At 44.1% G+C, this 27,657-nt stretch overlaps 1 protein-coding gene across 1 annotated transcript; it reads left to right on the forward strand.

The window, feature by feature from the left end:
* The first annotated feature begins 3,032 nt into the window (after positions 1 to 3,032).
* LOC138666174 (peptidoglycan recognition protein 3-like) lies at positions 3,033 to 27,636 on the forward strand. The gene is made up of 8 exons (XM_069754413.1): positions 3,033 to 3,077; positions 3,379 to 3,457; positions 9,912 to 10,113; positions 10,495 to 10,613; positions 11,989 to 12,154; positions 25,042 to 25,278; positions 27,102 to 27,220; positions 27,321 to 27,636. Exons 2-8 carry the CDS (start codon positions 3,409 to 3,411, stop codon positions 27,497 to 27,499), a joined length of 1,071 nt encoding a protein of 356 aa, XP_069610514.1. The 5' UTR covers positions 3,033 to 3,077; positions 3,379 to 3,408; the 3' UTR covers positions 27,500 to 27,636.
* The last annotated feature ends 21 nt before the right edge of the window (positions 27,637 to 27,657 follow it).

The raw sequence follows: 27,657 nt of genomic DNA on the forward strand, positions 1-27,657 counted from the left end.
TGCGGAGTTAGTATTTGGTCACAGAGTCACCCGGGCGCCATAGACGGGCACAGCCCCTGCGTCCTCCTTCTATCCCCATCTCCGACATCTCTTACCCTTTCTGGTGGAATAATCGATGGTAGTCAGTAGTGAAGTCTTCCTGACACGTGGAGCCAGATAACAGGAGAGTTTCATACATGAGATTTGCTATTTGCTTTTTTTGGAGGTTAATTTCCATCTTAATCCCATTATCTAGATTAACCCAATAAACAAATAAAGATGCGGACATTACTGAGTCATCTTTCATCTTGGCCTCACGGGTCTCTATAATCCTGTTTACAGTGTATGTTCCCTTGTTTAGGATCTGGACTTGGGCCACCATAGATTTGGTCACTGTCCTATTGTCTATCCGACGTGTCATTTAAAGGTGGATCTGTTCATTGCCAAAGTAATCATTAAGATTGTATCATCCGTATATAATAAAGTGCACCAGACACCGAAGTCAGGATCCATATTGTGGCTCCAGGTCAGGATCCATACTGTGGCTCCATGTCAAGATCCATACTGTGGCTCCATGTCAAGATCCATACTGTGGCTCCATGTCAGGATCCATACTGTGGCTCCAGGTCAGGATCCATACTGTGGCTCCAGGTCAGGATCCATACTGTGGCTCCAGGTCAGGATCCATACTGTGGCTCCAGGTCAGGATCCATACTGTGGCTCCAGGTCAGGATCCATACTGTGGCTCCAGGTCAGGATCCATACTGTGGCTCCAGGTCAGGATCCATACTGTGGCTCCAGGTCAGGATCCATACTGTGGCTCCAGGTCAAGATCCATACTGTGGCTCCAGGTCAAGATCCATACTGTGGCTCCAGGTCAGGATCCATACTGTGGCTCCAGGTCAAGATCCACACTGTGGCTCCAGATTAGGAAAAATACTGTGGCTCCAGTTAAGGATCCATACTGTGGCTTCAGGTCAGGCTCGATACTGTGGCTTCAGGTCAGGCTCCATACTGTGGCTCCAGGTCAGGATCCATACTGTGGCTCCAGATCAGGTCCATACTGTGGCTCCAAGTCAGCATCCATACTGTGGCTCCAGGTCACGCTCCATACTGTGTCTCCAGGTCAGGATCCATACTGTGGCATCAGATAAGGCTCCATACTGTGGATTCAGGTCAGGATCCATATTGTGGCTCCAGATCAAGATCCACACTGTGGCTCCAGGTTAGGAGCCAGACTGTGGCTCCAGGTCAGGATCCATACTGTGGCTTCAGGTCAGTATCCATACTGTGGCTCCAGGTCAGGATCCATACTGTGGCTCCAGCTAAGGATCCATACTTTGGCTTCAGGTCAGGCACCATTCTATGGCTTCAGGTCAGGATCCATACTGTGGCTCCAGATCAAGATCCACACTGTGGCTCCAGGTTAGGAGCAATACTGTGGCTCCAGGTCAGGATCCACATTGTGGCTCCAGATCAAGATCTACACTGTGGCTCCAGGTTAGGAGCAATACTGTGGCTCCAGGTCAGGATCCATACTGTGGCTCCAGGTCAGGATCCATACTGTATGTAAAGTAAGCTGCGGAGACACCATCACGTGTTTCTCAACGCAAGCAATGAATAGCCAGGCCTTTCCCCGGGAAGGAACAACCACGGGAAGGGCAGTATCCAATAAAGGAAACCACCTATGCCAAGCATGGAATCCATCCACAGACAGCTGTTTTGGGGTTTTTGCCCCTCATCAGTGTGGAGTAGGAAACTGGCTATTAGGAGCAGTGCCTAGTAAAAGGCCTGGCTATTCATTGCTTGCGTTGAGAAACACGTGATGGTGTCTCCGGAGCTTACTTTACATGCATTTGCATATTTCCCATAAGGGATGGGGGCAGTGTTCTGGATCACTGCGTTGAGAAACACGTGATGGTGTCTCCGCGGTGTTGGATGTTTTGGTCTCCCCGAGGTCATTCATCTGTACCTTCACAGGATCCATACTGTGACTTCTGGTCTGGATCCATACTGTGGCTCCAGGTCAGGATCCATACTGTGGCTACAGGTTAGGAGCAATACTGTGGCTACAGGTCAGGATCCATACTGTGACTTCTGGTCTGGATCCATACTGTGGCTCCAGGTCAGGCTCCATACTGTGGCACCAGGTCAGGATCCATACTGTGGCTTCAGGTCAGGATCCATACTGTGGCTTCAGGTCAGGCTCCATACTGTGGCTCCAGCTAAGGATCCATACTGTGGCTTCAGGTCAGGCACCATTCTATGGCTCCAGGTTAGGATCCATATTGTGGCTCCAGATCAAGATCCACACTGTGGCTCCAGGTTAGGAGCAATACTGTGGCTCCAGGTCAGGCTCCATACTGTGGCTTCAGGTCAGGCTCCATACTGTGGCTCCAGCTAAGGATCCATACTGTGGCTCCAGGTCAGGATCCATACTGTGGCTTCAGGTCAGGCTCCATACTGTGGCTCCAGCTAAGGATCCATACTGTGGCTCCAGGTCAGGATCCATACTGTGGCTTCAGGTCAGTATCCATACTGTGGCTCCAGGTCAGGATCCATACTGTGGCTCCAGGTCAGGATCCATACTGTGGCTCCAGGTCAGGATCCAGTTTAGGACAATGGACAAGGGGACTACATCAGAGCTGAGCTGGCAGCAAGCAGAGGGTCTCTGCAGCCTGAGTGTTCCAGTATCTTCTTCTTGTTCAATGTCTGTATAGATCTTAAAGGAGTCGTCAAAAGGCAAAAACTTATCTGCTTATTTTTTTTATAAAATGTAAAATTATCTATTTTATAATTTAGAACTTTTTTCTTAGTTTTATATTAATTTACTATGTAAGATTTTGTTCTGCCATCTTATTGTCATTTACAATAAACTCGAATTGTTATCTTGTTAGTTTGTTTTTGTGAAAAAAAAGGAATACGGTAATAAACTTTTCAACTTCAGAAATCCCCGTATTAATGATACCTGTTCTCTAATTTTACGGTGTGACCTCAGAGGTCCCTCCCCGTCCTCTCCGGGTGCCAGCTCACAGATCTGTATAAAGGGTGATGGGAGCACCAGCGTCCTCCATCAGAGGAGCGCCGTCGTCCTGGAGGTGAGTCTCCCACATTCTCTGCAGGCGCAGAATTGTTTTTCTAAAAATGTTTAACTTTAATAGAAAAGTTTTATTGAAGCAAAAAGAAATGAATTAATTTTTTTCATTGCTCCTTATGGGAAATGACTGTTCACAGACGTTGTACGGCGGCTCAGAAGCTTAACGGTCAGCATTGTGTCCCGCCATATGGGGCACCGTGATTGTCACTGTTAGTTATGGCTAATACAGAATTATGGTGGTCTATATACAAATGTATTGTGCGACAATTTACTGTAATGTCCTTTTCTGCTCAATCTCTTAGAGAAGTTTGCTGTCTTGATCTGGTGTCACTATGACTCGTCTCGTGCTGCTCCTTTTGGCCGTCTGCGTCTTGGCACATGGTACGTTACCCTCTAGATGGTCTAAATGGGCCCTTTACCGCCAGTGAGCTTTTATATCCAGTCATTGGGGTCTCTCCTGTCTGGCCCTGATCACAGACCCTCCCCAGCAGGAACAATACTTTAATGGTTTCTGCTCATGGCTGCAATTGTGCTGCCATAGCGGATCGTCTACTGTACACACGTGTGCTCATCACACCGTGTGAAATCTGCAGCCCCGGCTATGTCTAGCTTTTATATCTCCTGTCTATTCCTCACCTGGTCTCTGCTCCCTCAACACATCAGTCCCCAACATCCCAAGGCACAAGAATCCCTCCACTGATTAATATGTAAAACAAGAGGGGATTATAGGGAGAGAAATGGGAAGCGCAGACTTCTGAGTGTAGTAGTTTCCCAAGGTGTGTACTCAGTGTGAATCCACTCACCTTTTTGGTGTCTTGATATACTGTGTATAGATCCAATCCATGGATCACTCCATTCCTCTTTCCACTCAGTTTGCTGCAAAAGATCTGGGAACTGATGAGCGCACTGAACAGTGCTTTCATAGGCGATAACACTTTGTGGACGTTTTTCCCAGCAATATGCGCTCCTGAAGGATGATGATGGAACTCGATATTCTGATTCAAGGATGATTTTTATTTCAAACTAAAATACAACCGGTTTCGACTTCTTAGAGTCTTCCTCAGGTATCATAGTAACATAGTAACATAGTTAGTAAGGCCGAAAAAAGACATTTGTCCATCCAGTTCAGCCTATATTCCATCATAATAAATACCCAGATCTACGTCCTTCTACAGAACCTAATAATTGTATGATACAATATTGTTCTGCTCCAGGAAGACATCCAGGCCTCTCTTGAACCCCTCGACTGAGTTCGCCATCACCACCTCCTCAGGCAAGCAATTCCAGATTCTCACTGCCCTAACAGTAAAGAATCCTCTTCTGTGTTGGTGGAAAAACCTTCTCTCCTCCAGACGCAAAGAATGCCCCCTTGTGCCCGTCACCTTCCTTGGTATAAACAGATCCTCAGCGAGATATTTGTATTGTCCCCTTATATACTTATACATGGTTATTAGATCGCCCCTCAGTCGTCTTTTTTCTAGACTAAATAATCCTAATTTCGCTAATCTATCTGGGTATTGTAGTTCTCCCATCCCCTTTATTAATTTTGTTGCCCTCCTTTGTACTCTCTCTAGTTCCATTATATCCTTCCTGAGCACCGGTGCCCAAAACTGGACACAGTACTCCATGTGCGGTCTAACTAGGGATTTGTACAGAGGCAGTATAATGCTCTCATCATGTGTATCCAGACCTCTTTTAATGCACCCCATGATCCTGTTTGCCTTGGCAGCTGCTGCCTGGCACTGGCTGCTCCAGGTAAGTTTATCATTAACTAGGATCCCCAAGTCCTTCTCCCTGTCAGATTTACCCAGTGGTTTCCCATTCAGTGTGTAATGGTGATATTGATTCCTTCTTCCCATGTGTATAACCTTACATTTATCATTGTTAAACCTCATCTGCCACCTTTCAGCCCAAGTTTCCAACTTATCCAGATCCATCTGTAGCAGAATACTATCTTCTCTTGTATTAACTGCTTTACATAGTTTTGTATCATCTGCAAATATCGATATTTTACTGTGTAAACCTTCTACCAGATCATTAATGAATATGTTGAAGAGAACAGGTCCCAATACTGACCCCTGCGGTACCCCACTGGTCACAGCGACCCAGTTAGAGACTATACCATTTATAACCACCCTCTGCTTTCTATCACTAAGCCAGTTACTAACCCATTTACACACATTTTCCCCCAGACCAAGCATTCTCATTTTGTGTACCAACCTCTTATGCGGCACGGTATCAAACGCTTTGGAAAAATCGAGATATACCACGTCCAATGACTCACCGTGGTCCAGCCTATAGCTTACCTCTTCATAAAAACTGATTAGATTGGTTTGACAGGAGCGATTTCTCATAAACCCATGCTGATATGGAGTTAAACAGTTATTCTCATTGAGATAATCCAGAATAACATCCCTCAGAAACCCTTCAAATATTTTACCAACAATAGAGGTTAGACTTACTGGCCTATAATTTCCAGGTTCACTTTTAGAGCCCTTTTTGAATATTGGCACCACATTTGCTATGCGCCAGTCCTGCGGAACAGACCCTGTCGCTATAGAGTCACTAAAAATAAGAAATAATGGTTTATCTATTACATTACTTAGTTCTCTTAGTACTCGTGGGTGTATGCCATCCGGACCCGGAGATTTATCTATTTTAATCTTATTTAGCCGGTTTCGCACCTCTTCTTGGGTTAGATTGGTGACCCTTAATATAGGGTTTTCATTGTTTCTTGGGATTTCACCTAGCATTTCATTTTCCACCGTGAATACCGTGGAGAAGAAGGTGTTTAATATGTTAGCTTTTTCCTCGTCATCTACAACCATTCTTTCCTCACTATTTTTTAAGGGGCCTACATTTTCAGTTTTTATTCTTTTACTATTGATATAGTTGAAGAACAGTTTGGGATTAGTTTTACTCTCCTTAGCAATGTGCTTCTCTGTTTCCTTTTTGGCAGCTTTAATTAGTTTTTTAGATAAAGTATTTTTCTCCCTATAGTTTTTTAGAGCTTCAATGGTGCCATCCTGCTTTAGTAGTGCAAATGCTTTCTTTTTACTGTTAATTGCCTGTCTTACTTCTTTGTTTAGCCACATTGGGTTTTTCCTATTTCTAGTCCTTTTATTCCCACAAGGTATAAACCGCTTACACTGCCTATTTAGGATGTTCTTAAACATTTCCCATTTATTATCTGTATTCTCATTTCTGAGGATATTGTCCCAGTCTACCAGATTAAGGGCATCTCTAAGCTGTTCAAACTTTGCCTTCCTAAAGTTCAATGTTTTTGTGACTCCCTGACAAGTCCCCCTAGTGAAAGACAGGTGAAACTGCACAATATTGTGGTCGCTATTTCCTAAATGCCCAACCACCTGCAGATTTGTTATTCTGTCAGGTCTATTAGATAGTATTAGGTCTAAAAGTGCTGCTCCTCTGGTTGGATTCTGCACCAATTGTGAAAGATAATTTTTCTTGGTTATTAGCAGAAACCTGTTGCCTTTATGGGTTTCACAGGTTTCTGTTTCCCAGTTAATATCCGGGTAGTTAAAGTCCCCCATAACCAGGACCTCATTATGGGTTGCAGCTTCATCTATCTGCTTTAGAAGTAGACTTTCCATGGTTTCTGTTATATTTGGGGGTTTGTAACAGACCCCAATGAGAATTTTGTTACCATTTTTCCCTCCATGAATTTCGACCCATATGGACTCGACATCCTCATTCCCTTCGCTAATATCCTCCCTTAAAGTGGACTTTAGACAAGACTTTACATAGAGACAAACCCCTCCTCCTCTCCGATTTTTACGATCCATTCTAAACAGACTGTAACCCAGTAAGTTAACTGCCCAGTCATAGCTTTCATCTAACCATGTCTCGGTTATTCCCACTATGTCAAAGTTACCTGTAGATATTTCTGCTTCTAGTTCTTCCATCTTGTTTGTCAGGCTTCTGGCGTTTGCGAGCATGCAGTTTAGAGGATTTTGTTTTGTTCCAATCTCCTCACTGTGGATTGTTTTAGAAATGTTCTTACCTCCCTTCTGAGTATGTTTTCCTGGGTCGTCTTTGTTCGAGTCTAATGTTTTTCTTCCCGTCCCCTCTTCTTCTAGTTTAACGCCCTCCTGATGAGTGTAGCGAGTCTTCTGGCGAATGTGTGTTTCCCAGGTTTGTTGAGGTGTAGTCCGTCTCTGGCGAGGAGTCCATCATACCAGTAATTCACACCGTGGTCCAGGAATCCAAATCCTTGTTGTCTGCACCATCGTCTTAGCCAGTTGTTTGCATCAAGGATCCTGTTCCATCTCCTGGTGCCATGCCCGTCTACTGGAAGGATAGAAGAAAAAACTACCTGTGCATCCAGTTCCTTTACTTTCTTCCCCAACTCTTCAAAGTCCTTGCAGATTGTCGGTAGGTCCTTCCTTGCCGTGTCATTGGTGCCAACATGTATCAGAAGAAATGGGTGGACGTCCTTGGAGCTGAAGAGCTTTGGTATCCTATCGGTCACATCCTTGATCATCGCACCTGGAAGGCAGCATACTTCTCTTGCAGTTATGTCCGGTCTGCAGATGGCTGCTTCGGTGCCTCTCAGTAGTGAGTCTCCCACCACCACCACTCTTCGTTGCTTCTTGGCTGTACTTTTTGCTGTCACTTGTTGCTGTGTGCCCTTTTCTTTTTTGCTTGCTGGTATTGCTTCATTCTTAGGTGTGCCATCTTCATCCTCTACAAAGATTTGATATCGGTTCTTCAGTTGTGTGGTTGGTGATTTCTCCATGGTCTTCTTGCTTCTTTTGGTCACATGCTTCCACTCATCTGCTTTTTGAGGTTCTCTGACACTTTTTGCACCTTCTGTGACCAGTAGAGATGCTTCTGTTCTGTCTAGAAAGTCTTCATTCTCTTTGATGAGTTTCAAAGTTGCTATTCTTTCTTCCAGACCCCGCACCTTTTCTTCTAAAAGGGCCACTAGTCTACACTTCTGACAGGTGAAATTGGATTCTTCTTCTGGTCGATCTGTGAACATGTAGCACATGCTGCAGCTCACCATGTAGGTTGTCACATCTGCCATGTTGCTCCTAGATCCTGCTGACTTGCTGTGTGTTTTCCTTCTTGTGTAATCTACTCAGCCAAGCTCTCTTGCAATAATGTCCTACAGGCAAAAATTCGCGCGCCGTAAGGCACGCGGTTTGGTGATGCTTTCGAAGCAGCTGGTCCCGGCTGTACCCAACGATCTTCTAGCTTAGGGAGACTTCGCTTCTCCCAGAAGGCACCTGGAATATGCAAATTAGCCTCCTGAAGCTTGAATCCCTGGTTTAATGTCATGCATATAAACAGATCTATCTGAACACATTTTATAGCAGATATCCCTGCATGTCAATTTGGGTGGGGGCTGTCTGACACACCCAGGTACTCAGATATGTAAGAATTTGCACTCTGAGGAATCCAACAAAATTCATATAACAAATACATTTTATACCTTTCTCTTTTCCCACACAAGGAAGAAAAAAAAAATAAAAAAAATTCCACACTGAAAATTTATTTATTTTTTTTTCCTTTTTTCTTTTTTTACAAATTATTCACTAAAATTATTTTTTCTTTTCTAAGAGCACTATAAATATAATTATACTATATAAAAAATTCTGTTAAAATGTTATTAAACATACTAAAGTGTGATTTCATACTAAAATGTAAAATCCTACAATTATAAACGTTATAACAAAAAAAAAAAACCTTGCTTTTTTCATATTGGGACTATTTCCATATGTCAAATAAAATTTTTCGAAATTTCATTCATATTAAAACTGAAAAAAACTAATATGCAATCTTGTACCTTTTTATAATTTATTTGCTTTGCACATCATATACCTTCTGAAATGATGTTATAGAAGGTATATGATGTGCAAAGCTGCAAAGCAAATAAATTGACAGGTACAAGATTGCATATTAGTTTTTTCAGTTTTAATATGAATGAAATTTCGAAAATTTTTATTTGACATATGGAAATAGTCCCAATATGAAAAAAGCAAGGTTTTTTTTTTGTTTTTGTTTTTTTGTTATAATGTTTATAATTGTAGGATTTTACATTTTAGTATGAAATCACACTTTAGTATGTTTAATAAAATTTTAACAGAATTTTTTATATAGTGTAATTATATTTATAGTGCTCTTAGAAAAGAAAAAAATAATTTTAGTGAATAATTTGTAAAAAAAAGAAAAAAGGAAAAAAAAAAAAAAAATGTTCAGTGTGGAATTTTTTTTTTCTTCCTTTATTAATGCAAATATATAAAAAAATATTAAAACAGAGTAGCAGTACCAAATGCAGGACCATAAGGGGTTAACAATATGTAAGCATGGTAAAATGTCAGCACTATTCAAATAAAGCGCACAGATAATCCTTAACCAGAAAGATCACAGCCGTGTGTCTAATAGGGCAGCACAATAAAATGAGAGGAATTGATGTAATTTTATTAATAAAATTGATCTAATTTTGAGTTTTCTATCCCATTTAATTTTTGAAGCCTGGTTTTGGAAAACCTTTGATCTAAAGAAATGTGTGAATGTAGCTGAAAAGTGGGGCCCTGGAGTTGATGTTACTGGTGGGCCCTCGGCATCCCAGTCTGACACTGGCCACAAGACCTAAGTGCAGTTTCATAGGGATCTACGAAGCCGATAGTTTGGGTAGTCTTAAGATTTATTGTCGTCTTCTATCTTCAGGAGCTTTTTTATAGGGAAACAAACACAGGACTGAAAACTTCCGGGATAGAAAAAGAACAACACATAGAATACAATGTAAGTTGTGACAAGAAACAGAAATTGATAATACTTTCTAATTTTATTTTTTTTTTCCATCCAGGATGTCCCAAAATCTTTGAAAGGTCATCCTGGAGTACAAAGAAAACCAACTGCAAATCTGAATTAAAGACTCCTGTCCCCTGGGTGATCGTCCATCATACGGACACCCCGACCTGCGACACAAAGGAGTCCTGCACCGCACGAGTGAGAAGCATTCACGACCACCACACTCGTAGCAGAAACTATTGTGATATCGGCTACAAGTTAGTATTGAGCTTCGATTAAGGGTGTACATGGCGCATAAACCGTTACCATCCTCATATGTGGGTTTGTGGCGCGGCCGGTCTTTGGGAAGCGTGATCCGTGTGCGGTGCTTCAGGATGCGGCACCACCATTAGTCTGACACCCGATAACCACAATTCTATGGCAGTATTATATAGATATGGTATGTCACTGGCATTGATGATGTTATGTGGTCACTGTGTTGGTTATTGGTACTCCAGACACCGTGCAGGGAAAGTGGCAATGGGAGATGTCACACGTGGCACCATCTGGACCCGGCACCGATGAACGGCTCCGGGATATTTCCAGGTTAATAGAGAGGATTATTACAAAGTGCAGAATTGTTTCCTGTTATTTTACAGCTTTATAATCGGAAATGACGGCACCATATTCGAAGGTCGTGGATGGAGAAAGCTCGGGGCTCATGCCGCAGGCTCCAACTCTCAGTCCATCGGCATTTCTTTTATTGGAAACTTTCTCAGTAAGTAGAGAAATGGGTTACACGACAGGAGTGGACATTAAAACGCTTATTATTACGACCGATTGGAGAGGGTCTGACTGCTGAGATCGAAGAGGCCCCGGCATGACAGCCAATATAGAAATGTATGGGGCGGTGATGGCGTAGGAGGGATTCTAGGCCACATGTATACTGCAAAGTTCCCAAAAGATTTGCTTAAGTCCTTTTCGAGATCCTCATCAGTTCTCTACTAGACTGCGACCTCTCAGGGTGGGTTCACACATGGACTATTTGGTGCGGAGATTAGGCTACGTTCACATTTGCGTTGTTATGTGTTGCTTTGGCGACGCAACGCACAACGCATGCAAAACGCATGCAAAAACGCATGGTTTTGTGAATCATGCGTCCATTTTTGGCATGATTTTGGATGCAAAAAAAAATGCAACTTGCTGCGTCCTCTGCGCCCTGACGCTTGCGCCAAAAATGATGCATGCGTCACAAAACGCAAGACAACGCATGTCCATGCGCCCCCATGTTAAATATAGGGGCGCATGACGCATGCGTCGCCGCGGCTGCGCCCGACGCAACGCTAATGTGAACGTAGCCTAACATGCAAATTTCTAAACTGTTTCTGCAATAAAAATGTAGCAAGACAATTCAGGAAAGTGATTTAATCCACAGATTTCAGGATAATGACGGAGTAAAAACAGCACAAAAAAGGTTATTTTCTGCAGAAGACATGAACATATTGCAGTTTTCAAAATCACCCCCAAAAAATTTCTACGCACTGAAAAAAGCAGCAAATAGATGTGATTATGATAAAATTCATCCACTTTGCTAGGACTGGGACATGCTGGCTTCAATGGGATGAAATAAATATGCACTCCATAAAAAACCTTAGTTACCCCTTGTTTGTAGAACAGGGTATAACTTGCTGATCATGGGAGTCCTGAGGGTTTGTCTCGGCAGTTTGTCTCTGCAGCCCCTTCTTGGACAGATGTGTGCTTTCTCGGCCTCTGCTCCATTTATTGCCTGCGGAACTCTCAGGAATAACCGAGAACAGACCTCCATTACTCCCAGCAGAATGGAACGAAGGACGAGCGTGCGCATCTCTGCTCCGTTCAAGAGAGGGCTGCAGAGACCCCATCTCGGGACCCAGCAGTCCAACCCCAACGATCAGCAAGTTATTCCCTATTCTTTGGATTTGGGACAACTTCTTATTTTGGGAATAACCCCTTACCTACACATGTGCACCTATGTGCTAGGGTTTCGGGTAAGGACAGACATGGTGCGTGGAGCTTTGTTTGGATCATGGCCGCACTACTCCTGCACCATCCAGCCGTCCCTGTTTTTTTGTGTAATGCACCTGACATCTTTCTCCCTCTCCTCTTGTAACCAGACAGTCTCCCATCCTCGGATGCCTTGAATGCAGCCAAAAGTCTCATCCGTTGTGGAGTCGACCTAAAAAAGATCAAACAAAACTACACCCTGAAGGGTCACCGCGACGTCCTCAGCACGACGTGCCCTGGGGATGCGTTATATAAGAACCTCCAGCAGTGGGGCCGGTTCTAGGCTAAGAAGGAATCGCTGCCATAGAGCGTGATCTACACGGCAAGCAATGTAGGAAAATAAATCCGAGCACCGCACAAATGAGTCTGCTTTTATTTCACCACAAATGGCTGAAAGATCAGAAAATACATAAATTCTAAACTATAGATCTATACATTCAGAATGAGCCCATTATGTACTGTAGCTTCTCGACATTGGGCTCAGGCGTTTTCAGTGGAGTCCCCACATTTACGTTACTGAGGATTCCTCTTCTAGGGATCAATCTCAACCAAATAAAAAATCTATATTTTACAATAAATAATTGCCCTCATCTCATGGCTCAGTCCTGGGTCACTGGTCCCTATTAGTCCTGGGCCACCAAGCTTCTGTCCCTGGAGAAACAATATTGAACAGCTCCTCAGCCTTGTGGACTGACGAGCTTAGGCCTAATGGTGCCCATACACATTAGATAAAGAATTCCAAAATGGCCAATTTCAACCATAACAAACAATCGTTGGCTGTTTCGGTGGGAACTTTTGACCGATGATCAAGTCGAATGTTTGTTATGATTTACAACACTGGTTGGACATGTTGGATTTTTTACATGCCTGTAAGCTCTGGCTGCATCAATTGGCTAAAAAATCCGATATTGACCGATGCAGTCTGAGATGTACTATGGCTTCTTTGACCCATTTTGATCTGATGTGTATAAGGACCTTCCTTCCCTCTTTGCTGTGGGTTAATACAGCAGTACTGGGCACTGTGGTGAGCTCTGGAGGACTCGTGGCATCTGTGGCTGACTCTAGGAGGGCTGTTACTGACTCTGGGGTGCTATATTTGACCTTGGGTAAGCTGTGTCTTACTTGCAAAGAGCTTTGATTCTGTGGACACTGTGGCTGATTCTGTGGGCTCCATCTTACTCTGTGGTCACTGGGGTGGGCTGTATTTGACTATGGGCATCAGGCTTGGCTTTGGATGAGCTGTAGCTGACTCTATGGGCATCGGGCTTGGGTGGGCTGTAGCTGACTATGGGCATCTGCTTAGTTTTGGGTGGGCTGTATTTGACTATGGGCATCAGGCTTGGCTTTGGGTGAGCTGTAGCTGACTCTATGGGCATCGGGCTTGGCTTTGAGTGAGCTGTAGCTGACTCTATGGGCATCGGGCTTGGCTTTGAGTGAGCTGTAGCTGACTCTATGGGCATCGGGCTTGGGTGGGTTGTAGCTGACTATGGGCATCGGCTGGGTTTTGGGTGGGCTGTACCTGACTATGGGCATCAGTCTTGGCTTTGGATGAGCTGTAGCTGACTCTATGGGCATCGGGCTCGACCTTGGGTGAGCTGTAGCTGACTCTATGGGCATCGGGCTCGACCTTGGGTGGGCTGTAGCTGACTCTATGGGCATCGGGCTCGACCTTGGGTGGGCTGTAGCTGACTCTATGGGCATCGGGCTTGGTTTTGGGTGAGCTGTAGCTGACTATGGGCATTAGGCTTGTCTTTGGGTGGGTTGTAGCTGACTACGGGCATTGGGCTTGGGTGAACTGTAGCTGACTATGAACATTAGGATTGTCTTTGGGTGGGCTGTAGTTGACTAGGTGAACTATGGTTGAACCTGGTGGACCCTGGCTGATTCTGGGGACACTGTGGATCACTCTAGAGCCACTTATTCAGGAGTCATGGACCCGTAGATCCTATAGTTGATTCTGTGTGGAGTGTGGCTGACTCTTGGGGAGCTGTGCTTAACTTTGGGTGAGTTGTAGCTTACTTTATGAGCTATGGTTGAATCCTTATCCCTATTAGGTTTACTAACTGTCCCAAACCACCACTCTAACATTATATCTGCCAATTTCTGTACTCTAATAAGGCCTTAAAAAGGATCATAAACCAACCACAGCTCGGCATATGTAAGCGAATCAGGACTAGTCCGGCAGGGTGCTGCTTCCCTTCCAGTTCCTCTAATCACATTACTCTGGGCGTCATTGATATCCTCTATACCATGCACTATCACGGTAGGAATCTTGGAAATTTCTCGCATGGAGGATGTCAATCCCACCCAGGGAGGAATTATTAGAGCATCGGAGACAGGACTCGTCTAGGGAAAGCGGCTGGTTCCCTTTGACGACCTTGGGAGCCTTGGATCAGATAATGGGATCTGATGTAGGAAAATCTGGGTCCCTGGGATAACGGCCACAATGGTGAATATGTGACTATTGGACAAAGAGCCCACAAGACTCGGACCCACTGTCAGTACAAATCATGCTACAGCTGCGAGTTCTGTATCGCGATGTTGTGGTTTCTGGATATGACTGTTGAGCAGCTTCATCCTGCGATGCTCAGCTTGTGAAACAATTACCGTTAGTTCTTACCGTAACATTCACGGTGTTGAGTAAGAGAAACATTCTCACTTGTGTAGAAATCCCCGATCTCTTACATAAGACGGCGGCCATGAGTCGCCGCAGAGCCACGCGGAGGACAACAGACGAGAGACGCAGGTCCAGCGCGAGGAGAGTCACAGCTCAGACGTTATAACCAAATAGAAAGAATAATAAGTTATAACCTGAGATAAGAAACACAGCAACAATCAGAAAAGAGAACCTGTCTGTTCCTTACATACACTATATGGAGAAAAGTATGTGCCCCCCACATTCGGACCCCCCATCTACACCTACAGACATTAATATGGCGATGCCCTTCTCGCTCTTCTGGGAAGGATTTCTACAAGATTTTGGAGGCATCTGTGGGAGTTTTTGCCCTTTCATCCAGAAGAGCATTTGTGAGGTCAGACCCTGATGTTGGGGGATGCCAGGCTAATAATCTCCATTACAGGTGTTGGATGTGTGACCCCCTCCATACTTCAGATAAGGGTCTTCCCTAACGTGTTCCCACAAGGCTGAAGCTACAAGTGTCCACAATGTCTTGTGCTGAAGGTTAAGATTTCCCTTCACAGGAGCTGAGGGTCCGAGGCCGCCCCCTGATAACGACCCCATAGCATTATCCGCCTCCACCATATGTACTGGGGCACAATGCAGTCAGGGGGTAACGTCCTCTTGGAATCACCAAACCCAGACTCCGCCATCACACGCTGGATAGAGAAGTGTGACCCATCACTGCACAGAACACGTCTCCTCAAGAGTCCAGTGGTGGCGGCTTTACACCACTCTATCCGACGCTCGGCATTGTGCTTGGTGATGTACGGCTGCATGCAGCTTTTCGTCATGAAGCTCACGACTTTTTTTTTTTTTAAAACATCATTTTTATTGGTTGTTTTTTTTTTTTTTTTAAACAAATAAGTACAATACATATTGCAAATGTTGCTTTAAATTATTACATAGAAATAAAACAAACATTAATCTTTGTAACACAAATAGTATTAACATATCCCCTAATGTCCACATCTAACCAGCTTCAATGATTGGAATCCGACAATCAAATCCAGAACATACACCAACTGATGCATTTATCATGTGACAAATTTTAATTTATCCAAACTACCACTTAAATCTTCTAACAAATACCAATCTGAATTAACAAAGGACCTCATTATCTCTTGAATTTCCCCTGTCGACAATAAGGATTCTATGAACACTCTCCATTTTTTTAAAAATCTTTTCGTCATCTTATCTTTATCCCTTTCTGCTTCTCTTTTTTCTAAATATAGGACAGCCATTAGTCCTGCTTTAATCTCTTTTATCCCTGGGAGTGTACTAGCCAACCAATATTGCAAAATTAAACGTTTTGTCACCAAAGCAATAGTATGGAACAGATCATGTAACTGACCCCCTCTTGTTTTGCCTGTCGTATAATGAAACAGCCAGCACAACGGGCTAGAATCCACCCAGATCCCACACATCTGTAGATACATATCTTGAACCATTGTCCATAACTCTTGTGTCTTGGGACACGACCACATGCCATGCTCCATATCTGTTCTTGATGCGCCACATTTGGGGCAACTCATCTGCCTATCAGGGTTCTGTGGAGTTGGCGGTATATTAAAGCCACATATTATTTTATGCATTATTCTAAATTGGCTATCCCTCCATTGCTCATTTATGATATGTTCCCTTACCAATTTCCATCCATGTAGTATTTTATGCTCAAGTTCTTCATCTTTCATGTATTTTTCCCATTTGCAAAACACTTTGTCTGTCCCTGATGGTCGTAATACATCTCTCAACAACCCATATATCGAGGAGATCGATATTTCCTTAATGTCTTTAGTGACTAAGTCTCTCCACACATCTGAATCAACCTCCTTGCTTACATCTTGTAAGAAATCTATGCATCCAAAAATTAGAACAAGCGAAAGCTATAGCCTTAAAATAGTGAACATACTTTATTTCGAACAAAAGACGTAAAAAGACATTATCATAAAGGTAAGTAAAAAATGGATTATGCGGATACACAGTGCAAATGATATAATCGCCCCAGACTGGAGCCAGGCAATGTTATGGGTCATAGAATACAAGGTAAGTAAAGAGCATGTAAGCGCTTCAAGAGGCTAAAAAGGTGCTAATGTGCTTTGGTGCAGCGATTTTATAATCAAGAAAAACTGATAGGCCAAGGATTGCAAGCTAGTGCAAGTGTGAATATATCCTAGTGGATAAAGTGGCCTAACTGTATAGACAGCGGTTAAGTAAATGTTTACTATAGCAGACTGACGTGATGACCCAGAGTAAATGAGGCACAGTGGCAAGGACACATTACCTGCAGCCGTGGAGCGATTCCCCGACGCGCGTTTCGCGTGTAGCTTTGACGAGGGGTAAGGTGCAAAGTGGAGTTGCCGGCTTATATCATGTGGGGACATAATGGCAGCGGCTAAGGCGGCGCTTCCGCCGGGAAAGTCCGCCGACGTCATCGGGCCTCGGCGTCATGCGTCGGCGCTCCTCCCCGCTCGACGCGTCAGAGCTGGGGGGTTGCACCGTAGCACAATAGACGCGTTGCCCCGGCAACGCCCAAGCAGGACGCCCAGCGGGAGCGCACACCGCTGCAGAGGAGAGAACAGCAAGTGCTCCAGTGTGTATGGCAAGCAGCGAACAAGGACCACGCAGGGGGACTATGTCCTATGTCTGTATAATATCTCTGTGAGAAAATGGTGTGTGTAAGAGTCCTAAGAAGCTAATAGGCAGAGAGAAAATAGGTGTACCAATGGGAAAGCTTTAAAAGGGGAAGATGTGCAGTGTGGGCATGGGTTGCCTCAGGGAAAAAAGGGGAGGGGGGAAAAGGGAAGGTGTGTATATAGGCAGAAGTTACATCTAAGGATTGACCTGCCAATTAAGGAAAACAAAAAGTAGAAAAATATGTAAAATATGGCAGTTTATACAAAAAGGACATAGGTGCCATATAGTCTAAAAAACCCTATTATGTATAACAGTGAGTCGAAAAACAGACATATGTATCAAAAAGGAGCATAAATATAATTAACATAGTATGAAAATATCCAAGACTCCAATACGGAGAAGTGTGGTCCTCGTCTAGAATGGATTAGGCCGCTTGCACTGTGATGTAGTTTGCAGATCTGTTTCACTACGCCTCAGCAGTGTCCATCATGTCCATGGATATCAAAGAAAGAAGAGCATCATAGACGGATTACATGGGTGAAACTGTTGTAGAAGAAAAGCATATATGTTAATATAAAAACATGATAAAAGCACTAAAAATACATAAAATAGGTTAGAGAAATGGGGCAAAACTGAGAATTTCATTTAAGCCGTATGGTTGAACTGACCCTATTCTGTGGATCCACCGGGCCTCCAGCTGGGCAAGGGATTTCCTCCAATTACCCCCTCTGGCATCTATGTAAATTTTATCTATACCAAAGGCTTTTAAAAGAGAGGCATCACAGCCGTGTGCCACTTTAAAATGCCTAGGTACCGGTTTCAGGATGGCAAGGTCTTCAATCGCCTGGGCATTGATAATATCCCGGTAGTGTTCTCTAATTCTCGTTTTGAGCGGTCTTGAAGTAAGGCCTACATAAATTTTAGAACAGGGGCAAAAAATGTAGTAAATTACCCCAATGGTATCACAAGTTATGTGTTGGGTTATTGAAAATGTCGTTTTCCCATCCCAAGATTTGAATGTGGTGGCCCGTGCCATATTAGGGCAAGCGATGCAATTGCCGCAAGGGTAGAAGCCCCATTTAGGGCCTTTGGATGTAAACGCCTTTTCCGGGGTGGCCCCTGGGTAGTAGCTCCGGACCAATTGGTCCTTGAGGTTTGGGGATTTCCTATATGTGATAGAGGGTCGATCCGGGAGATGCTTTGCGAGGGTATGATCGACCTTTAGGAGGGGCCAATATTTAGTAAGCGCTGATGACATATCCTTCCAATTTTGATTGTACGTGGTGATGAAACGAATTTTCGTATCAAAAGTAGTTTTGTTGCGAGGTTTCAGTAGGTCAGTACGGTTGGCCTTTTCGGCTCTCTTTAGTGCCCTCTTTATACTTCTCTTAGAGTATCCTCTGTCCTGGAAACGCGTAGCTAATGCGGCTGCCTGCTCGGAGAAGTGCCCGTCATCGGAGCATATGCGTCTTACCCTGAGAAATTGCCCAATCGGGATACTAGAAATAAGGGGTCGAGGGTGAGAGGAGGTGGCATGCAGGAGGGAGTTCACTGCCGTTTCTTTGCGAAATATGCTGGTCTCCAAGCATCCCCCTGGGGGACCTAGTATTTGGATGTCTAGGAAATCAATAGAGGTCTGGCTGCGTTTGTGGGTCAGTCTGATGTTGTAACCATTATCATTTAATAACCCAATGAACTCCAGGAGGTCCTGCTCTGGGCCCTGCCATACCATAAGGATATCATCTATATAGCGGGCCCAGAACAGGACCCGCTCGATGTGGGCTACAGGTTTAGCGAAAAAGATGTCCCTTTCCCACTTTCCCATAAAAAGATTTGCATAGGAAGATGCAAAAGCCGCACCCATCGCGGTCCCCTGCTGTTGCTGGTAGATGCTCTGCTTAAAAATAAAAAAATTGTGCTCAAGAGCAAACCTAAGGAGGGTGAGGAGAAAAAAAGAACAAAGTCGGGTTGGTACTCCGACATTTCAAGGAATGTTTGTGTGGCCTTGATACCATGTTGGTGCCGAATAGAGGTATAAAGGGACTCAACGTCCATAGTCACCAACCACATGTCAGAATCTAAAGGAATGCCCTCTATTTTTCTGAGAACGTCACTAGTGTCCTTGACATAAGAGGGGAGATCTGCGACTAGGGGTTTGAGGTAATGATCCAGGTATTTACAAATAGTCTCCGTCAAGCTACCATTACCAGAAACGATAGGGCGTCCAGGGGGGTTAAGGGGGTTTTTGTGGATTTTGGGTATGAAGTATATACACGCCATCCTAGGGTAAAGTGGGACTAGATAGTTTTTCAAATCCGCTGTTATGAGACCCTGATCAAATGCTTTATCCAAAATATCCTGCAACTCCCCTTTAAATTTGACCGTGGGGTTAAACGTCAGTTTTTTGTAGCAGGAAATGTCCCTCCTTAGGTTTGCTCTTGAGCACAATTTTTTTATTTTTAAGCAGAGCATCTACCAGCAACAGCAGGGGACCGCGATGGGTGCGGCTTTTGCATCTTCCTATGCAAATCTTTTTATGGGAAAGTGGGAAAGGGACATCTTTTTCGCTAAACCTGTAGCCCACATCGAGCGGGTCCTGTTCTGGGCCCGCTATATAGATGATATCCTTATGGTATGGCAGGGCCCAGAGCAGGACCTCCTGGAGTTCATTGGGTTATTAAATGATAATGGTTACAACATCAGACTGACCCACAAACGCAGCCAGACCTCTATTGATTTCCTAGACATCCAAATACTAGGTCCCCCAGGGGGATGCTTGGAGACCAGCATATTTCGCAAAGAAACGGCAGTGAACTCCCTCCTGCATGCCACCTCCTCTCACCCTCGACCCCTTATTTCTAGTATCCCGATTGGGCAATTTCTCAGGGTAAGACGCATATGCTCCGATGACGGGCACTTCTCCGAGCAGGCAGCCGCATTAGCTACGCGTTTCCAGGACAGAGGATACTCTAAGAGAAGTATAAAGAGGGCACTAAAGAGAGCCGAAAAGGCCAACCGTACTGACCTACTGAAACCTCGCAACAAAACTACTTTTGATACGAAAATTCGTTTCATCACCACGTACAATCAAAATTGGAAGGATATGTCATCAGCGCTTACTAAATATTGGCCCCTCCTAAAGGTCGATCATACCCTCGCAAAGCATCTCCCGGATCGACCCTCTATCACATATAGGAAATCCCCAAACCTCAAGGACCAATTGGTCCGGAGCTACTACCCAGGGGCCACCCCGGAAAAGGCGTTTACATCCAAAGGCCCTAAATGGGGCTTCTACCCTTGCGGCAATTGCATCGCTTGCCCTAATATGGCACGGGCCACCACATTCAAATCTTGGGATGGGAAAACGACATTTTCAATAACCCAACACATAACTTGTGATACCATTGGGGTAATTTACTACATTTTTTGCCCCTGTTCTAAAATTTATGTAGGCCTTACTTCAAGACCGCTCAAAACGAGAATTAGAGAACACTACCGGGATATTATCAATGCCCAGGCGATTGAAGACCTTGCCATCCTGAAACCGGTACCTAGGCATTTTAAAGTGGCACACGGCTGTGATGCCTCTCTTTTAAAAGCCTTTGGTATAGATAAAATTTACATAGATGCCAGAGGGGGTAATTGGAGGAAATCCCTTGCCCAGCTGGAGGCCCGGTGGATCCACAGAATAGGGTCAGTTCAACCATACGGCTTAAATGAAATTCTCAGTTTTGCCCCATTTCTCTAACCTATTTTATGTATTTTTAGTGCTTTTATCATGTTTTTATATTAACATATATGCTTTTCTTCTACAACAGTTTCACCCATGTAATCCGTCTATGATGCTCTTCTTTCTTTGATATCCATGGACATGATGGACACTGCTGAGGCGTAGTGAAACAGATCTGCAAACTACATCACAGTGCAAGCGGCCTAATCCATTCTAGACGAGGACCACACTTCTCCGTATTGGAGTCTTGGATATTTTCATACTATGTTAATTATATTTATGCTCCTTTTTGATACATATGTCTGTTTTTCGACTCACTGTTATACATAATAGGGTTTTTTAGACTATATGGCACCTATGTCCTTTTTGTATAAACTGCCATATTTTACATATTTTTCTACTTTTTGTTTTCCTTAATTGGCAGGTCAATCCTTAGATGTAACTTCTGCCTATATACACACCTTCCCTTTTCCCCCCTCCCCTTTTTTCCCTGAGGCAACCCATGCCCACACTGCACATCTTCCCCTTTTAAAGCTTTCCCATTGGTACACCTATTTTCTCTCTGCCTATTAGCTTCTTAGGACTCTTACACACACCATTTTCTCACAGAGATATTATACAGACATAGGACATAGTCCCCCTGCGTGGTCCTTGTTCGCTGCTTGCCATACACACTGGAGCACTTGCTGTTCTCTCCTCTGCAGCGGTGTGCGCTCCCGCTGGGCGTCCTGCTTGGGCGTTGCCGGGGCAACGCGTCTATTGTGCTACGGTGCAACCCCCCAGCTCTGACGCGTCGAGCGGGGAGGAGCGCCGACGCATGACGCCGAGGCCCGATGACGTCGGCGGACTTTCCCGGCGGAAGCGCCGCCTTAGCCGCTGCCATTATGTCCCCACATGATATAAGCCGGCAACTCCACTTTGCACCTTACCCCTCGTCAAAGCTACACGCGAAACGCGCGTCGGGGAATCGCTCCACGGCTGCAGGTAATGTGTCCTTGCCACTGTGCCTCATTTACTCTGGGTCATCACGTCAGTCTGCTATAGTAAACATTTACTTAACCGCTGTCTATACAGTTAGGCCACTTTATCCACTAGGATATATTCACACTTGCACTAGCTTGCAATCCTTGGCCTATCAGTTTTTCTTGATTATAAAATCGCTGCACCAAAGCACATTAGCACCTTTTTAGCCTCTTGAAGCGCTTACATGCTCTTTACTTACCTTGTATTCTATGACCCATAACATTGCCTGGCTCCAGTCTGGGGCGATTATATCATTTGCACTGTGTATCCGCATAATCCATTTTTTACTTACCTTTATGATAATGTCTTTTTACGTCTTTTGTTCGAAATAAAGTATGTTCACTATTTTAAGGCTATAGCTTTCGCTTGTTCTAATTTTTGGATGCATTTATCGTTTGTTAAAGCTGCCTTTCCTAGGCATGTACTCTTTCTGAGGTTATTGTAAGAAATCTAGTACATACTGCTTCAGTTGACTATATAGCATCAAATGGAATAGCTCACGACTTTTTACACCGATGGCTTCTATTACAGGATCGCACTGGTATCATTTTGTCAAATATCAATAAAGGCAGATGGCATGGCAAGGGGCCAGAAGTTATACCCCAGGAGCAATAGGACCGGATATTATACACTGGAGATGATGAGGCTGAATGAGAAACCTGAGTCCTGAACGCAATGATTGACTTGTGTCCAACACTTTTCTCCATATGGTGTATATCTACTTTTAGGAAAGCTAAGTGACAGCTAGTGTGGCCGCCATTACAGTTTCCACAAGGTTTAGGCGCCGTGCTGCACACGTGTTGCTGTGATTGCCGTGCATGGAAGCTGGTCCTGTACAATCATGGAGAGGACTCAGTGATAGTAATGGTCAGGATGACGGTTTATCATGGCAGCATCTGCATAAAAAGGTCCTTGAGTCGGCTGTCACCATATCACTATTATATATAAATACCATGTCTTTGAAAGCATCATGTAAGAGGTTCACGTCTCCAGGGAGAAAAAAAAGCGAAAATTAACATTATTAAAATTTATCTAAAAAATTCCATTCTCCCAGAAAATATAAAGCGGGTTGTTTTGCATTCCTCAAAAATGAATGTAATTTTGTAGAAAAAAAAAAAAAAGCATATGTACCCCAAAGTGTTTCTACTGACAAAGACAGGTCAGCCCACAAAAAACAATCCCTCAAATAATGTATTGAGGAAAGAATAAAAAATTATAATCTGAATGCAATAATAAAAAAATAAAAAATAAAATTGTCCAGTCCCAAAGGAATGTATTATTATCGTGTTCTTTTACAACTGTTGGTTCCTCTGGTATCTTCTCACTTCTCAGGTAGCTGTGGTTTAGGAAGGCGTCCATTCACTGCTGTGGGGCAGTCCCAGATTTCCCAATTCTGACATCAGGTTATAAATACAGAAGCAGCAGAGACATTTCTTCATCTCTACACAAGGAGTCATCAGCAGCTTCTCGGTTAGATGTGTCCTGACACCATGATCTGTCTGCTCCTGACTCTGTTCCTGTCCTGAGTTGTTACACACGGTAAGCTCCTGTGCAATTACTATGCTGCAACAAGGTGATTAATGCTGTAGGAAGATGGATCTTGAGCAGCCTAGATAGGTCCACCAGGGTCTAATCAGGCCCACCAGGGTCTAGACAGGTCCACCAGGGTCTAGACAGGTCCATAGGAGTCTAGACAGGTCCACCAGGATCTAGACAGGTTCACCAGAATCTAGATAAGTCCATCAGAGTCTAGACAGGTCCACCAGGGTCTAGACAGGTCCACCAGGGTCTAGATAGGTCAACAAGAGTCTATACAGGTCCACCAGGGTCTAGATAGATCCACCAGGGTCTAGACAGGTCCACCAGGGTCTAGACAGATCCACCAGGGTCTAGATAGGTCAACAAGACTCTATACAGGTCCATCAGGGTCTGGACAGGTAAACCAGGGTCTATATAGGTCCACCAGAGTCTAGACAGGGCCATCATGGTCTTCTCTGCTGCAACCTCGATAGTATCAAGCCATCAGGTTGCTGGTCTTCCTCTTTGCTCCTTCTATTCTTCTGACCATGATGTCCTTCTCCAGTGATCGCTCTCTTCGTATGATGAGTCCACAGTAGGCAAGTCATAGCTTGGTGATCCTTGCTTCTAGTGACATGTCTGGCTTGATTTGTTCCAGTGAATAGAAGTGAGTGTCTAGCAAAGACTAGCTGCCTGTCCTTGACTGATGCAGAACAGAACACATAGACGTCAGCTCACTAGCTGCAAACTGGGATCCAACCTGGCACAGATTTTCTCCAGGATTAATAGAGTCCCAAGTGCATAGAAAATAGTAGATGCAGCAATGAAGGAACTTCCAATAAAACGTCGCTATTATTCCACACCACAATAAAACCCTAACACCACACCAGAAGCTGCTGATCATCCAACACGTCTTCACTGATTGCAGAAGTCCCCAGCGGTGACTAAGGTTTTATTACTGAGACATTGTGGAGTGATGAGCGTCTCCTGTTCCGTTGTTAACTTTTTACTATGTTTTATTGGAAATTCCTTTATTGCTGCGTCCTTCTATTGTCTGTGATTTGTCACCGGCTTCTGCGCTCCCCATTCATCTGTTTGGAGGGACAGGAAAATGGATTTCATGTGCAAAAAAAGATCTGCTGCATTAATAATGAAAATGGAAAAAAAGAGTTGGGCCCCATTCATTATTACGGGGTCTCTCTGGGGTCCATTGTGCACCTGTTTTCCAGAATAGAAAAAAAAAGTCCAGTATGCAGAGAACTGACTTTTGTTCTAAAAACTGGCGCAAATGGGACCTCATAATACTTGCGTTGTCCTGGCACTGGCATCCCACGGCACGGCCTGAGCCGGACCTAGAGACAGGCAAGAGCATGGCGCATCTATCTGGCTTTAGATCAAGCTCATGTCTTGCCGTCTTTGGCATCGGCGATGGGGTAAAACTCTCATCAGAAGTGGGAGCATTAATACTTGAAGGAGACCACCTCTTGGGGACATTTGTCCATAGTAAAGTATTTAGGTATTTTTGGGCAGTTTTCTTACAAACTTAATGTAAATGGATTCAGCGGTGCCCATTTACAGCAAACATCAATGTTTCCATCTTCCTTTTGGTCAAGGTTGCCCGACTATTGTAACAAGACGTCAATGGGGAGGGAAGAACCCAACCTGTCGATCCAATCTGAGGACCCCCGTGCCTAATGTGATCATCCACCACACGGAAGGGGCTTTCTGTAACTCCAGGACGACGTGTAGCGCCCAAGTCAGGAACATACAAAACTATCACATGAAGACCAGAGGCTGGTGCGACATCGGCTACAAGTGAGAGGCAAAACAAGCGTCCTGAAGGTCAAAAATGGCCGAAGGGAATAAAACTGATCACTTCTAATAGCCAAATGCTAATTTGCAATGGGAGAAAGAGTGGTTCCGGACACCCCCATCCCGTCATCCTCTGATAGCGGCTTATCTCCCCTGAAAAAAAAATCAGCCATGGAAATTTAATTCAACAAATCCTTCTTTACCCAACATGTGGTTACTTGTGAATGTACTGTACCAAATTCACTTTAATGTGAGCTTAGCTGCACTATCGACCACGGCCATAACACATTGTGCGGAGCCGAGACTGAGATAAAAGCAAAACATGGAAACTTCTCTATAAAATGATTTTTATTAACCCCTTCACGACATGCGCCTGTGATTGTCATAGCAAGTGAGCATTTCCGCTACACACAGCGATCGATCGCCTGTGTGTAGCCGAGGCGATCAGAAGATCGCAGCTTCTAGTCTTCCATGGAGACTACTGAAGCAAGTAAAAAAATATATATGTTTTTAAAAACATTTTAAAAAAAATAAAAAGACGTTCAAATCACACCCCATTCGCCCAATTCAAAATAAAACAATAAAACAAAATTAAAAAAATACACATTTGGTATCACAGCGTTCTATCGGTAAACGATGTAGCGAAAAAAGTCAAAACGCCAGAATTACGGTTTTTTTTGGTCGCAGTGACATTGCATTAAAATGCAATAACGGGCAATGAAAAGATCGTATCTGCACCAAAATGGTATCAATAAAAACGTCAGCTCGGCTCATAAAAAATAAACCCTCACCCAAACCCAAAAAAATGGAGATGCTACAGGTCTCAAAAAATGACACAATATTTTTTTTTTAACAAACTTTGTATTTTTTTTGTCATCACTTAAATAATAAAAGAACCTAGTCATGTTTAATGTCTATGAACTCGTAATGACTAGAGTTGAGCGAATTTCTTCGGGTCCCCGCTAGTGATGAGCGAATATACTCGTTACTCGAGATTTCCCGAGCACGCCCGGGTGACCTCCGAGTATTTATGACTGCTCAGAGATTTAGTTTTCATCGCTGCAGCTGAATGATTTACATCTGTTAGCCAGCTTAAGTACATGTGGGGATTCCCTAGCAGCCCCCACATGTATGCTGGCTAACAGCTGTAAATCATTCAGCTGCAGCGATGACAACAAAATCTCCGAGTACTAAAAAATACTCGGAGGACACCCGAGCGTGCTTGAGAAATCTCGAGTAATGAGTATATTCGCTCATCACTAGTCCCCGCTTATTCGGCAAGCTATAGCACTTGCCAAATAAGCTGCAGAAGGAACCCGGATACATGGGGCGCACCGGCTGATCATTGAGCGTGTTTTTTGGGCTCTCTATGCGACACATGCTGCTGCGGTGCCAATCAGCTGGCGCGCTCCATGTATCCATGTAGTGCTATAGCTTGCCGGATAAGCGGGGACCTGAAGAAATTCGCTCAACTCTAGTAAAATACCTGGAGAATTATAATGGCAGAACAGTTTTAGCATTTGGTGAACATGGTAAAAAAAAAATCCAAAAACCAGTTGTGGAATTGCAATTTCACTGCACTTGGAATTTTTTTCCCATTCTCCAGTACAAGATATGGTAAAACCAATGGTGACGTTCAAAAGTACAACTCGTCCCGCAAGAAACAAGACCTCACATGGCCATGTTGACCAAAAAATAAAAAAAAGTTATGGCTCTGAGAAGAAAAGGAGCAAAAAACAGAAATGCAAAAATGAAAGAAGGGTTTTGGAGTGAAGGAGTTAAAAATTGTAGATAAAATCTAATCATTTCAACCTCCCTCCATGCAGTTTCCTTATCGGAGAGGATGGCCTCGTGTACGAGGGCAGAGGATGGACGACACTCGGGGCGCATGCCACATCCTACAACCCCATCTCCACAGGCATCAGCTTCATAGGCTCCTTCACCAGTGAGTGGAGATATCTTCTGTGCATGTGACCGCGATGGTTTTGGGAAAGTTTTCTCAGTTCTCTTCTCTTTTGCTCGCGTTCTTTCTTGTTTTTTTTCAGACCGTGCTCCCAACTCTGCTGCTCTGAACGCAGCGAGGAGCCTCATCGCTTGTGCGGTCTCCAAGAATCTCATCAAGGGGAGTTATGCACTGAAGGGACATCGCAATGTGATGAGCACAAGCTGCCCAGGGAACAGCCTGTACCGGGTGATTCAGGGCTGGCCGCACTTCAAGGCCTGAGCTCCATGTTCCCAGAGATCCAACGTCCAGAATCCGAAGACATCATAAAGCTTCAAGAAGAGGCCAAAGCTGAGACTATCCACCGGTGGTGACGCCATGACGCTTCCCTCATCATCATTGTAGGATTATAGACACATTCATCGCATATCATTTGCCAT

This window comes from Ranitomeya imitator, chromosome 2 (assembly GCF_032444005.1).
Source record: "Ranitomeya imitator isolate aRanImi1 chromosome 2, aRanImi1.pri, whole genome shotgun sequence".
Taxonomy (NCBI): Eukaryota; Metazoa; Chordata; class Amphibia; order Anura; family Dendrobatidae; genus Ranitomeya; species Ranitomeya imitator.